The sequence below is a fragment of the Carassius auratus genome, chromosome 7 (assembly GCF_003368295.1).
Source record: "Carassius auratus strain Wakin chromosome 7, ASM336829v1, whole genome shotgun sequence".
In the NCBI taxonomy this organism is placed as follows: domain Eukaryota; kingdom Metazoa; phylum Chordata; class Actinopteri; order Cypriniformes; family Cyprinidae; genus Carassius; species Carassius auratus.
In genome coordinates this window covers 7,309,569-7,324,398 of record NC_039249.1, presented here as the reverse complement: position 1 = coordinate 7,324,398, position 14,830 = coordinate 7,309,569, and the positions used below count along the sequence as shown (strand labels likewise).

Below are 14,830 nucleotides of genomic sequence, written 5' to 3'. Positions count from 1 at the left end.
AAACTGCCCCTCCAAGCTGGAACCAACCAAAGGATCAATTAGTTTTGGCCTTCACTTCTGAACCTTTAAGGTTTACAGATGAGAGGAGGGAATGTGTTTTCTGTATTTATGTGAGTTTGTGGCTCATCATTAGGGCAGAAGACAGCGTTTGCATCTGATCCGGTTCTTTCTAGGACCTATTAGTCTAATGGTAAAGTATTTGTTTCGCTTGGAGGGACAGCAGAGGGCTGTGTGATTAATAAGCTCTACTCCAAACTGAATGTGATATTAATAGTCAGTCATTAGGTGTCAACACAGCAGCACCAACAAATGCTCTGTGCACATAGACTTCACATGAATCTGGAGTTGTATCATAAAAGAAACAGACCTATGGATTTGGAACAATGTGAGGGTGAGGAAAAAAATCATGAAAGAACTTTCATTTTTGTTCCCTTTTGACCCTATTACTGTACCAGTGAAGAATTTGTTTGGCTTGGATAGAGAGTGCAGACTGCATGATTAGCATGTTATACTCTGAGCTGCATGATACACCTCTGTAAATAGATAATATTAAAAAAATATATTCTTAAAGGTTTTGGAACAACATAAGATTGAGTAAATTGCCACAGAGTTTTCATTTTTGCATGAATAAATAATAAAGAATACTTTTTTTATGATAAAACAGTTCCACTCCAAAAGGGATGACTTTTTACATTACAGATGTTTTACATAGAGCATAAGATGAGATAGCTAGAGGTAATGAGTGACATCATTATGGCATGTTTACATCAGTAATTAAATCAGTAATTGGTAATGGGGTTGACGTTATGGAGACTTTCGAACCCTGAACTGATTTTCTCCTCTGTAGATATAGAGCCTCCATGGATTCAGTGTCCTGGTGATGTCATCACAGAGACAGATGAACATCAGAGGTCAGCTAACATCAGTTTGAGTGCACCCATGCTCAGGGACAATTCTGGAGATGAGGTGAGTTTTACATCATTTTGTATTTTCCATATTAAGTCAACGGCGCAGGTTTTGTGTGTTTGTTTTAACATGAGGTTTTGCATTTCTTCCTCAGGTTGCGGTGCAGGTGACCCCTGTTCTAAACCCCATGCAGCCTTTCCCTGTAGGAACTGAGTTCATAACATACACAGCGACCGACCGCGCAGGAAACAAGGCCAACTGCTCTTTCACTGTTACTGTAGTTGGTGAGGTTGGATTCCATCTACAACGGATAGTGATTTACACAGTCTAATTTAAATGCTGTGTTTTTGCCTAAGCACTATAATATATTATTGTTTGCCTTTCGCAGTATAATTGCTTTGTTCTATACTCTGTTCTCTTAGATATGGAACCCCCCTTGATTGACAGGTGTCGATCTCCACCCACCGTTAAAGCCACTGGGGAAAAAACTGCAGTATACTGGGAAGAACCTCAGTTTTCAGACAATTCTGGTAAATACAAGTTTATTTTTTAAGAGCGTGAAAACAAAAAAAAAGTGTTTAAAGGTGCACTAAACAGAATTTAAAATTAGGCTACATGTTTTCTGGCAAATTATATCATCAGTCACTCCTTTAAATAGGAGAAAGGGTACTCATGAATATTTGGTTGTACTTTTACTATTTTAATAAATATAGACAGCAAAAAGAGGAACAATGATAATTGATAGGCCATGTTTGTACTTTATTTTTATGTTCAGGTAAAATAGTAAACAGGTCCAGAATATTTTAGGCCTTACTGGAATGATCTTGAATCTGGTGCATGAGAAAATCAATCTTCAGGAATTGACTTTTGGTACAATCATCACAGAGAGGCTTCGCTTCAGGACATCTGTGGAGTTTGAATAAACCTTTAGTAGCTGAAAGGAATGGAAATGGTTTGATTTATGAACATTTTAAGAATTCTGGGTAGGAAATGTTTTCCTACAAAAAATATTTATTGATTTGGCACCTTAAGCAGCGATAAGGATTGGAGTCAGGATTTTGGTCTTGGACAAGTAAAACTACTTAGTTTTATCCTATAATTGCAAATACAGTAACAGAGAAAGAAATGAAGTTTATGATACAGTGGTTATGGAGTATGGATAAGAAAACATAAGATAAATAATTTGTACACACAAATGCATTTGTTCAACTGCACATGCACTGCAGATTCTGTAAGATAATTCATTTTGTTCTTAACCAGTTCAGACGTGAATACACAGACACACACACACTTTTCCAGAGAGAAGTTCCAGGGCTATTCCAAACTGTCTGACAAATGTCTGGGTCTGCCGGGTTTTGGATGGAGTTTTGTCTGTACTAAATATAAACCAGCGTCAGGGTGTGGGTATGGAAAAACAAAACATGCTGACATTGGGTTAGTGTGGTGTGACGTCGACAAGCAGCCTCAGTGTGGTCACAAAACCTTATTTTAGTAGATATATGTAAGGAGGTTTCATTACAGTTGTGGCTACTGATATGTGCATGCAAATAAGCCTGTTTGTCTGTGTATCTGATTCTTGAAAGACTCTATTGTCTGACCACAGTGTAGCACCCTTAGTTCTGCGTCATTAAACAATCTAGCAATTACTCTCCTCTGGCACCAAGGCCTATTATTCCCAGGCCTCGTGAGGAGCAGTACAGTAGCATAGCACCCTTTGTAGGACTTTGTGGTTGACCAGAGCAAGTCCTTGTGGAGCTCCACATTGCTCCCTGTGGGAATGTCTGTGAAAGTACCTGTTATATCATTGGCTAATGCCAAATTGAACAACTAAAGTAATCTGTCTGCAATATTGCAAACAGATGCAGGCCTATATACACTACATGGCCAATAGTATGTGTACACCCCCCGTCTAATTAACGGGTTTAGCTATTCTAGTATTTCCAGTGAAGATAAAGCTTAATACTACACCACGCAGCGACGTTATAGGGAATTGTGTGCTTCCAAATTTGTTGCAACATTTTGGGGAAGACACTTTTATGCTCGAGCATGATGATACCCTAGTGCAGAAAGCAAAGTCTGCATAAAAAATGATAACTGAGTCTGGTGTGTAAGAACTTCTCTGGCCTGCGCAAAGCCCAGACCTGGCCTCAACTGAACACCTTTGGGATGAATTGGACACGCTTTTTGTCTGAATGGGAACAAATCCTTTAGCCATGTTCCAGCATCTAGTAGAAAGCCTTCCCAGAACTCTAAGTGGTTATAGCTACTAAAAGAGAGATTAATAGAGATGGGGTTTTGTTTGTTTTGTTTTTGTTTTGATTTTTTTTGTGCAAATTAAATATACAGGCACATATTGATTTTATATAACATTACACGACGTGTTCACTACTGTACCCAATGGTTGTGTATATAATAGTGTGCTGCTTCCTAGCCTGTATTAACTCATCTATTTGTTTATTTTCCTTTCTCAGGAGCCTATCTGAATATCTCTAGGACTCACTCATCTGGAGATGTATTTTCTGTTGGAGAAACTCTAGTGTACTACACAGCCACAGACCCTTCTGGAAACAACCGTACTTGTGAACTCATCATTACTGTACAAGGTACTGTATGTTTGCATGGACGTTGCATGGACTGTCTCATTGTTGATTAAGAAATGTTATTCCACACAGCATGCTTTATTTTCTTAAGAAATAGAGTACTCTGCTATAATCTGACTTTGGATCTGTCTAGCCAGTTAAGCTAAATGCGGTGATTTTTTTTCCAGATTGCACTGTTCCTATTTAAATAAACTAATTAATTCAGTGGCGCTAAAGGCTGTTTCTAACCTCAGGTTCAACCTGTGAGAAGCCATTCGTGCCAGTGAATGGGGATTTCTCATGTGCCAAGACAGAGGAGGGAACAAACTGCTCTCTGATATGCAGACAGGGTTACAGTCTCACCCAGGATGCCGTGCACAGCTACTTTTGTGCCAATAATGGAATCTGGAAGCCGCCCCGCTCACCAGACAGACCTGATTGCTCCCGTGAGTATTGCTTTGCTCTTGCTCAACATTTGTCTTTCATTTTGTTCTACTGTTCGTATTTTCCACTTACGGATTTAGACATATACTATCTTAGACACTGCACAGTGCTTTAATGCTTTTTATATGCTTTTCTTTGAGCTTATGTATGTGTCTCCTATCTCCCATTTACAGTGAACAGAATTGCAAACAATGGTTTTAAACCATTTGAGATGCTATTTAAAGCATCACGCTGTGATGACCTTGACTTGCTAAAGTCCTTCACGGGGGAGTTTTCAACTGTTCTTAAAGATATGGTGAGATCTAAAACACAAGTATATAGACATGTACAGTACATGTATGTGGCCACATGACTTTAATTATATCTTGTTATGACTCATCTTTTTTTTTTCATAGGTCCCTAAAATCTGTGGTGGAGATGTTAACTGCAAACTGGAAATGACTTTACCTGGACAGTGTCTGGAGTATAACTATGATTATCCAAATGGATTTGCTATTGGTAAATAATGGCATGCCTTTTCACTAGGCTGTGTTATTATTGTTTTTGGTAATTGAATGAAAGCTGAAATGAAATAAAATAATATATAAAAAAAGTAAAAAATGTAATAAATTGCTAGATGAATTAATAACTGAAATAAAATAATAATAATAATAAAAAAAAATTAATATTAATATTCACTGATAAGATTGTTTTTAAAAAATATATTTAAAAAATGAGCACTTTTTAAAAACAATTAAACTATTTTTTCTTACGTTTATTTTTAAATTATTTTCTTACAGATTAAATTTGTAATTAATTGTCTTTTTTTTCCCTTCTCCTCAGGTCCTGGAGGATGGGGCAGTAATTGGGGCTCTCAAAATGGCCAGGACTATGCATATTTTGACACTGGTTTTGCTCCAGAGCACCACTTGCAGCAAGATGGTTCATCACAGCATGGCTATCACATGAGGACCAAACGCCATCGTAAAATCACTGGCCCCACCAGAGAGCAAAAGATACAAATTCATTTCAACATCACAGGTAGAGAAATACCAACTATTAAGCTAACTAGTTAGGGCCTGTGCCTAATTGAAAATAAGTTTTACATCCAAAGCTAGTTGCAACTTCTCCCAACACCATTCCTTTTTCCCAGCAAGCATCCCACTGCCCTTGTCGAGGAATGACTCAGCGGAAATAGTCAATCAAAGACGTTTGCTGAGGGCACTTGAGCAGCTAACCAATCGGCTTAAGCGGACACTGAGCAAGCAACCGTTCTCTACATTCCATGTGTCGTCAGAGATGATCGTAGCGGACCCCAAATCCTTGGAAAGCAAAAAAAAGGCGACGCTGTACTGCCAGCCAGGGTCTGTTCTCAAAGGCAGGGTGTGTGGTGAGTTTAAAAATGAAACACATTCAGTGAAATCCACAAGATACATTTAAGAGGGCACAAAATGAGACATTTAAATGTTTTCGGGTTAGGGTGAAGAGCTGCAAACGTCTGGAAAACATTTGCGGCAAACTATTTCGTTTGCTGCAAATTTGCCACAAATTAACTGCAAGTTTACCATAAAAAACGGTTTTACAAAGTGCCAGCCAGTTGCATATGAATTGGTAACAAACATCTTTGTGACCTCCTTGTTGGTTTCGACCCATAGTGCAATGCCCAGTAGGGACGTATTTCTCCCTGGAGTATGGCGAGTGTGAGAGCTGCTGGAGAGGGTCGTATCAGGATGAGGAGGGGCAGATGGAGTGTAAGTCATGCCCAGATGGCTTCTCCACTCCGTACCTCCATTCACGCAGCCTGGCAGAGTGCAAAGGTAATCAGGAAGCTAGATGTATTTATCTAAAATGATCCGCCTGTGGGTTTTTTCATAAACCTTCTCATCACTCCATTCCAGTAGAAAACTGTTTATACTGTAGATGTGATCTCTAAGTGTGTCTCTGTGTATGTGCACATACCTGCATGTGTGTGCATGTTTCCAGCGCAGTGCCAGCCTGGCAGCTCATCATTAACCGGCTTGGAGACCTGTGAGTCCTGTCCTTTAGGGGAATACCAACCAGATTTCGGCTCTCGGGCCTGTCTGCCCTGCCCTCCCACCACAACCACTGTCAATAGAGGGGCTCTAGATGTCAACGAGTGCGGTGGTGAGATGTAACAACTGAAGAATTATTACTAAAGCACACCTAAGAAGTACTTAAACATATAAGATAAACATAAAAGTTAGATTTATGAGAAAATTACCATCTTTCTTTCTGTCTTTCCAGTACCATGTTCTGCAGGTCATTTCTCCCGGACAGGTCTTGTTCCATGTTACCCATGTCCAAGAGATTATTACCAGCCTGAGGAGGGCCGTTCCTACTGTCTTTCTTGCCCCTTTTATGGTACCACCACAATAACAGGGGCCAAAGCTATCCAGCAGTGCTCCAGTATGTTTTTTACATTTATTCTAGTCATTTTATATCACTTTATTTTCCTGCCATTCAGTACACTTCCATTCAGTTTTGTCTTTCAAAAATAATGGCTGCTTCCACTCGTCAGTTCTCTGCTAAACAGCTTATTGTAGGTATGCTTGGAAAGCGGAAGCATTTTAACATAAATGTCACACTTCACCTTTAATGTGATATGAAGTGATGCTTTTGCAACACCGTGGAGTGTAGAGAGTTTCTTCATTCATTCATCAATGGAATATATAGGACATTTTCAGACTTTGGGTAGATGTCTGAACGACTTCCAATGAGAATCCAATGCACATAATGGAATCTGATTCTCTGTACACGCAGGAAAAAAGTGCCTCAGTGTGGAAAAGATGAGGATGATGCATGCCTTTGGAAAATGTTTTCCAGTTTTGACAGCAGAAATTCTCCTCTTTCAGATCTTTTTTATGCATGTGTTGTGCTTATTCTGTCTGTTTCATTTTCTAATTTCTGTCTCCTCCTTGTACTTTTTTCCCCTCTTTTCTTTTGGTCTGACTCAGGCTTTGGCTCTAGTTTCCTGCCTAAAGAGGAAAGTGCAACTGCAGCGCCAGAAGTTGTTGTGAGAAAGGATTATCAAGTCAGTAGCCAGGTGAGTTGTCTTCTCACTATCAGTAGTTGGTACCCAAATCTTTTAAATGTGTTCTTTGTATGTTGGGATCACATATAGTGACCCTAAAAATAATTTGGACCTATAAATGTATATGAATTTGCATTAATACAAAATACCAAGCGTATAATTTTATGGAAAGATGGCACAAAAAACATTTCACAAAAGTATTGGATCATTTTTCTAATTTATGTAATCCAAATTTAAGTTGACTTGTGTGAAAAAAAGCTGACATCATAAAGTCACTAAATAATTTTTACTTTAGTTAAAATATTACTAAAGAAAGTTCTTGTACTGTTTTGTTTGAAGATGCCAATTGCGTTGCTATTTTTTAAATGAAATTTATGAAATGACATTCAGATGTGTTTTTGGTGAAAAGTGAACATTACCTATTGTTGTTGCCTGTTGTATTGTTGTATTATTGTTGGTGTCACAGCACCCCCTGGGGGATGAAGTAAAATAGCTGAAAATGTAGTTCTTTTCTCTCCTGCAGATGTTCCATGAATGCCTTCTGAATCCATGTCAAAACCAAGGCACTTGTGAGGAAGTTGGTGTTGGATATGTATGCACCTGTCTTCCAGGATTCACAGGTTTGGCTTGTTCTGTAGCCATAACTCACTAGTTACATTGAAGAATCAGCTGTTGAGTTCAGTCGGCTTATGAAAAACATTTTTTTTTACCTTTATAGTTGCCCTATGTACCGTTTTTGCTTACTTTCTGTAGTTACTTTCTATGTACTACAATGTGTTTCAAGTTTATTTGGTACAACTCAGTTGAGCCATCATAATTTGTTTTAATAATTCCGTTAGTCTGGTAATATACTATATAATGTTGATAGAGTTACCTCAGCCTCTGTGGTTGAGATGAATCACTGCCCACTTTTTCCCACATTTTCCTCATTCATTGCCTTACAGGAGCCAAGTGTGAGAGCGACATTGATGAATGTGATTCTATTCCTTGTCAAAATGGTGGCTTGTGCAGAGATGGCATGGGAGATTTCCAGTGTCAGTGTCAGCCTGGGTTTTTAGGTAAGAGAAAAGTGACATCAGCTCAGCTTCACACTGGGGAATCCCAATGTAACTGTAAAAGCTGAGCTCTATGGTTGAAATGTTTGAGGCAATTAAACCCCAAATCCAAAATTCCTCTCAGTTGAGGGTTCTGAAACATTCCTTTAGTCTAACCATTGTGATGGATTTAGCTGTCTCTGAGTCTTTTGAGTCTGGCAGTGGAACTACACAAGCTCTCATTCTCAGAACCTTACAGCACTTTTTCCATTCAAGCCATTGTCTGTCCTCTTTAAAACGTGGCCATGATTAAGCATGTGGCTGCCCTAGATATGAAGAATTGAATCGAAGTGTTTTTGTTCTTTTTGTTCTTTCATATAACTGTGTGTGTGTGTGTGTGTGTGTGTGTGTGTGCATGTGTGCGTGTCTGGAGTGTTTTGTTTGAAGTTGCAAGAAAGGCAAAAATTTAAAATAAAAAAATTTAACTTACGAAGACATATATAATGAAATATGATCTCAAACAGTGTGTGAACTGCTTAATATTTTTAAAGTAATAATATTCAAAAAAACCAAGTTTCCATCCACTTTCAGTATGGTAATATCAATTCTAATAGGAATATTTAAGTATTGGCTGCTTGTTGATTGTCACTAGTTTGAGGTAAAATGATATTGTGTTATATTTTGTCTCTGGAAGGCTTGATGTGTGAGGCAGAGGTGAACGAGTGCAGCTCTTCTCCATGTTTGAACGAAGGACTCTGTGTGGATGAAGTGAATCACTTTACATGTAGCTGTCCAGATGGATTCACAGGTCAACACCTCACCTCTGCTACACCTGTTCACTTACATATAATGTCATTTATAATATAATACATTACACTGGAAGTTCTTAAATTGAAGCGCACCAATCAATTTACAAGGAATATCTTTGTCATTTATAACTAGGTCCACGTTGTGAGTTGGAAATAAATGAGTGTGCTTCCAGCCCATGTCAAAACGGAGGTGTCTGTAAAGATTTGGAGGGTGGGTATTTCTGTACATGTCCTCAGGGCTTCACTGGAGACAATTGTGAGGTTGATGTGGATGAGTGTTACAGCGCCCCCTGTCTGAATGGAGGAAAATGTGTGGATGCCATAAATGATTTCAGGTTAGTGAGGAAGCGTTGTAGAAACTATTAATGCATATGAATTAGGAGGATGGTTGTAATGCATTGTATTTATTACATCTGACATTTGATATATGACAGACTTTATCTCACATTTGCGATCAGGTGTGAATGTTTGAATGGATACAGTGACAGACTATGCCAGGTGGACGTAGACGACTGTGATCCAAATTTGTGTTTGAATGGCGCGACCTGCGTGGATGGAGTGGCCACTTTCATCTGCCGATGCCCTCCTGGGTTCAACGGAACCAGGTGTGAGACAGGTATAGAGGGAAAGAGATGAAAAATCATCATGAAAAATCATCATCATAGAGAGAAATTGTTAGAGATGGTCTTTGTGTCAGTTTAATTGAGATTTAATTAAGAAAAGTTCCCAGAAAAGTTCCTAGCAGTCCTTAAAATGATTCACTAGACTGTTAATTTTCACACCCTGTTATACAGAATACATTTTTCATAGAAGTTTTCAGATAAAGCTGGATCTACTGTGACAACAAACAGTCATTTTTCAGAACCGAAAACTTCCTCCCCAGTTAAAAAAGGACATTTATTAGAATCAAGCTACAAAAATATTTGCTTTGAACTTCTGCATCTTTCAGAGAGATGAATATTAGCAATAAGAAAATTATTTATAATGTATTTTTATAAAGAAAATGATCTCATTTATAAATATGTATTATTTATTTGAGGTAAAACCTAAGTGACAATACAAGTTAACCACAAATATACTGATAAAACAATTGTTATGAATGTTCAGATAATTAATATGACCCTTTCATCATCTGCTGTCTTTTCTTTTTTTTCCAAACAGAAATGCCCTACTCTTTTGATCTGGAGTTTGAAGTTTCTGGTATTCATGGTTATGTGATGATGGATGGTCACATGCCATCGCTAACACAGATCACATGTACATTTTGGATGAGGTCATCAGACACTGTTAATTATGGAACTCCCATCTCGTACGCTGTGGAGGGAAGTGACAATGCTTTCCTCCTCATTGACTATAATGGGTGAGAGCTTTATTTAAAAGTTGTAAAATTTTCATTGGCATAACTAAACTAAATATGATTACATTACTGTATATGAGCTGTTTAACAGTTTTACATTGTGCAAGTTCATTTTACCTACACCTCACCCCTGTTTATCCATCATTTTTCCTCTTCCTTTTGTTTCTCTCTAACTTTCAGGTGGGTCTTGTACATTAATGGCAAGGAGCGGATCACTGACTGCCCAGCAGTAAATGATGGCCTCTGGCACCATATCGGTGTATCATGGCGCAGCATGGATGGTGACTGGAGAGTTTATATCGATGGGAGCCCTTCAGATGGAGGGAAAGGACTATCCGTTGGCACTACCATACCAGGTTGACCTTTTTACATAATAATAATTCAGTCAGACTGCCAGTTCATTAAGGCACTATTATTGCTTATGGTGCTTCAAAGAGAATGTGTGCCCGAAACTGAAATGTTTGCTCTATACTTGCTTTAAACAGGAGGGGGTGCTCTGGTACTTGGACAGGATCAGGACCAGAGGGGAGATGGCTTCAACCCAGTGGAGTCCTTCGTGGGCACTCTTAGCCAGCTTAATATGTGGAACTATGTTTTAACACCTCAGCAGGTAACAGTTTATAAACATATTTTATTCTTACTCTTAAGTTACCAGATTACAGAGTTCACTGAGATATTTATACTATTTTCAGATCAAGTCTCTGGCCAGCAGCTGTCCACGTGATCTGCAGAAAGGGAACGTGTTTGCATGGCCTGACTTCTTAGGAGGTGTCACGGGCCGAGTAAAGACCAGCAGCAAGAGTGTTTTCTGCGCTGGTGAGAATCAATTCAAGTCATATGATATTATTATTATTCAGCCATTGCATTGGGGAACAAAACACTGTTGTCCTTGTAGGGAATTTTCCATAACATTTTTAATTTTAGTAGATTAACTACCACATAGTTACAACAATATTTTTTATCAAATGTTATCTGTACTATTATATGTACTAACCTAATGCATATAAGTGATTATAAACTTTGAGACTAATGAATCGTAAATCAGTGACATGTTTTTATATACTGGTGAGAAAGTGTAACATTTATTGTCCACTGTTTTGGTCTTCGTTAGACTGCCCCCTGGTGGATGCTTCTGTTCCTCAACTGCGCTCATCCACTAAAGCTGTGAGTCCGGGCTCTAAGGTGCAGTTCTCTTGCAGTCCCGGGTTCTATCTGGTGGGGGAGCCGGTGCAGCAGTGCCTAAACAGAGGCCAGTGGAGCCACGCAGAACCAATATGTGAACGTGAGTGATGTGAATGGTCAGATATGCAAGGGAGGACACACAAAAGCATACGCTGGCTGTTTAGCAACCACAAGTTCAAAATGGTCATTTTGAACATGTGATTGTTTAAACAGCAAGCCACATTAACAAATATACTTACACTGCACTGATGTACAGTCTTGCAATTTAAATGGAACATTTTTAAATGTAGATAAACACATTCCATAACACAGATATGTGAATAGTTTGTGCACATACTCACATGTACTCCAAATTCTCACAATGTAGTATTAACATTGCTCATTTCCCAGTACTAGGACCATCATTAATCTGTACCAGGGCCTTTCTCTTTATCTGTAGGTGTGGAATGTGGTCCTCCGCCTGACCTAGAGCATGGGCAGTATCATGGAGAGGATTTCTATGCTGGGAGCACAGTGCTTTATCAATGTAAACCAGGGTTCTACTTGCTAGGGGAGAGTAAGATGTTGTGTACCAACAATGGTAAATGGATTGGCAACCCACCTGCATGTCTGGGTAAGATACACAGCATATCATGAACAGAACCTAAGAGAAGCTTTCAATAGACAAAAGTTATCACGCATCACTTTACAACCTAGAATATCATTTTAAATTTTGTTTGTATTTGTTGTGTTGGTTTGTGCTCATATTACAGATGTGGATGAATGTTCTCTGGGCTCTGAATGTGATGAGCATGCTAGTTGTCAAAACACAGATGGCTCTCATATATGCACCTGCATACCTCCTTACAGTGGCGATGGAAGAAACTGTACAGGTAACACAATCTCGTAAACTGGACATTTATATTTTCTACAGGTTGCAGATGACTAAGCTTACGGGCCACGCAGTAACATGTTAACATTTTATTTTTTATTTTTTTATTCTCACTAGAGCCGGTAAAATGTAAAGATCCAGGTGTCCCTGAGTCTGGGCACCGTGAGGGCAGTAATTTCATCATGGGCAGTGAGGTGGTCTTTTCCTGTAAGGAAGGCTATGAATTGATCGGCTCATCCCATCTATCCTGCACAGAAGAAGGAATTTGGAAGGGAGATGTCCCATATTGCAAAGGTAGGCCTAACTTTCAGATCTGCATACACTGGTCTGTTCAACATTTGGGGCTAGTATGATTGTTTTGAAATGAATTAAGTTTTATTCATATAATTACTATTAAAGGGTTAGTTCACCCAAAAATGAAAATTATGTCATTAATGACCCTCATGTCGTTCCAAACCTAAGACCTCCGTTTATCTTTGGAACACAGTTTAAGATATTTTAGATTTATTCCGAGAGCTCTCAGTCCCTCCATTGAAACTGTGTGTACGGTATACTGTCCATGTCCAGAAAGGTAAGAAAAACATCTTCAAAGTAGTCCATGTGACATCAGAGGGTCAGTTAGGATTTTTTGAAGCGTTGAAAATACATTTTGGTCCAAAAATAACAAAAATTATTACTTTATTCAGCATTGTCTTCTCTTCCGGGTCTGTTGTGAGTGCATTCATGATAATGACGTGTTATCTTTGTTATTGGGCGCACCAGAAAACATGTCAGCAGCATGAGTGCAGTGTTGTGAACGCACTCACAACAGACCCGGAAGAGAAGACAATGCTGAATAAAGTCGTAATTTTTTTTTTTTTTGGACCAAAATGTATTTTCGATGCTTCAACAAGTTATAACTTTGCCATCACAGAAATTAATTACATTTTTAACTATATTTGATAAGAAAACAGTTATTTTAAATTGTAATAGTGTTTCCCAACATTACTGTTTTAATGTATTTTTGATCAAATAAATGCAGCCTTCCTTAGCAAAAGAGACTTATAAAACAATAAAAAAATCATACCAACTCTAAACATTTTAACGGTAGTATAGCAAATAACAAAACAAAGCTTGCATGCATAACAATTACTTGAACATAATTCTTGATTTATTCTTTAGTAAAAGTAGTCAAGCTTGTACTAATGGAAATAAAAATATTTAGAAATATTCCTGTCGAAATATACTGTATGTTATTGGGTGATAGTAACAAACAAGCTTGTGTTGGGATCCAAATGGTTGCAGTCGTCTGTGTAAAAGTAATCCAACCCCCACCCCCTCCTCCCACACACAAATTGTTTCTCAATATCAATGGGAAACTGGCTTGATTATGTACATATAAAATGTCTGTGCATATATAGGTACCTCATCTGATAAAAAATGTATCAGCTTTGTTCAGTCCATGTTACTGGAACATTTTAGCAGTTAACAATCCAGCAGACTGAGCATTAGTCTGAACCTCAACCAACAGCTTTTATGTGGCTTTTATTCATTGTCATCTCACATTACTGTATGTCAATTAGTGTTTTATGTATTTCGTTATGGTGGATTCCCGATACACTCTGGATGCATTGCAGTGATTTAATGCAGTGATGACGACAATTACTGTCTAAGGTCTGCACCAAACGCTGAGCATAAGCTTTTTCTAATGATTTCCACCAACAGCCCTTTCCTGTGCTCATCCCACTCTACCTGATTATGGAACCATGAATGGGTCAAACTTCACATACGGAAGCAAGGTGACTTTCAGGTATCACTGTCACTGTTAGATGTAGAGTCAGTTTCTAGAGGTATTGTATAGTAAATTTTAAAAAGACCTGTTTAAATATGAGAGATCCTACTGTTTCAAAACATAATGGGAAAGGACAATATTTTTTAGCGTTTTTGTGTAAATAACCTTTCGTTTTCTGATCCGCTGCAGTTGTGAGAAGGGCTATGTCCCTCAGGATCCAATAGAAAGCCAGTGTCAATCTGATTTGAAGTGGAGCAGAGAGCCCCATGTTTGTCAGCCTGTTACCTGTGGTGAGCCTCCAGTTGTGGAGTATGCGGAGTATACCCTCAACGGGAAAGTGTACCTCTCCACGCTAACCTACAGCTGCATAGAAGGATATAGGTAAAGTCTGATACATTTTCATCACTGACTTTATTAAAAAGTGTAACAGTAACTGTATAGGACAAAGGTCAGCTAACCTTTTGTCATGAAATGCCATTTTTAATGTCCCTAGCAAATCACTGTGCATTAGGTTGATGAACCCTGGTATTAACAGGAAAACATTCTCAAATGGTTGGTTCTTAGACAATCTAGATGTCAGAAAATGTGTTAACTTTCCTTTTTTTATTATGAATAATTTTTTTTTTTGGTGTAAAGATTGCAGGGTGCGGTGGAACTAAAGTGTGAGTCATCAGGAGAGTGGGCATCTCCTCCCCCCATGTGTGCCAGAGTGGACTGTGGCAAACCTCCTCCTTTGAAGGATGCTGTGATTAAGGGTGACAACTTTACACTGGGAAGCAGGATCATCTATGTTTGCAAAGAGGGGTAATTAACCTCATATATGCATATGTTGTTGCCAAAGTATTT

At 38.5% G+C, this 14,830-nt stretch overlaps 1 protein-coding gene across 2 annotated transcripts in view; it reads left to right on the top strand.

Moving 5' to 3' along the window:
* LOC113105699 (sushi, von Willebrand factor type A, EGF and pentraxin domain-containing protein 1) overlaps positions 1-14,830 on the top strand; it is a 61,877-nt gene that overhangs the window by 35,252 nt on the left and 11,795 nt on the right. For both annotated transcript variants that reach the window (XM_026266939.1, XM_026266938.1), the window contains exons 8-36: positions 848-966; positions 1,061-1,190; positions 1,329-1,436; positions 3,378-3,509; positions 3,740-3,931; positions 4,103-4,224; positions 4,325-4,427; positions 4,752-4,949; positions 5,062-5,298; positions 5,564-5,725; positions 5,892-6,053; positions 6,174-6,335; positions 6,884-6,972; positions 7,484-7,580; positions 7,905-8,018; positions 8,689-8,802; positions 8,937-9,138; positions 9,262-9,419; positions 9,965-10,163; positions 10,341-10,516; positions 10,646-10,770; positions 10,853-10,976; positions 11,272-11,442; positions 11,782-11,955; positions 12,095-12,214; positions 12,331-12,507; positions 13,918-14,002; positions 14,174-14,365; positions 14,621-14,788. In XM_026266939.1, coding sequence (XP_026122724.1) covers positions 848-966; positions 1,061-1,190; positions 1,329-1,436; positions 3,378-3,509; positions 3,740-3,931; positions 4,103-4,224; positions 4,325-4,427; positions 4,752-4,949; positions 5,062-5,298; positions 5,564-5,725; positions 5,892-6,053; positions 6,174-6,335; positions 6,884-6,972; positions 7,484-7,580; positions 7,905-8,018; positions 8,689-8,802; positions 8,937-9,138; positions 9,262-9,419; positions 9,965-10,163; positions 10,341-10,516; positions 10,646-10,770; positions 10,853-10,976; positions 11,272-11,442; positions 11,782-11,955; positions 12,095-12,214; positions 12,331-12,507; positions 13,918-14,002; positions 14,174-14,365; positions 14,621-14,788 — 4,312 coding nt within the window. The remainder of the gene's footprint in view (positions 1-847; positions 967-1,060; positions 1,191-1,328; positions 1,437-3,377; positions 3,510-3,739; positions 3,932-4,102; positions 4,225-4,324; positions 4,428-4,751; positions 4,950-5,061; positions 5,299-5,563; positions 5,726-5,891; positions 6,054-6,173; positions 6,336-6,883; positions 6,973-7,483; positions 7,581-7,904; positions 8,019-8,688; positions 8,803-8,936; positions 9,139-9,261; positions 9,420-9,964; positions 10,164-10,340; positions 10,517-10,645; positions 10,771-10,852; positions 10,977-11,271; positions 11,443-11,781; positions 11,956-12,094; positions 12,215-12,330; positions 12,508-13,917; positions 14,003-14,173; positions 14,366-14,620; positions 14,789-14,830) is intronic.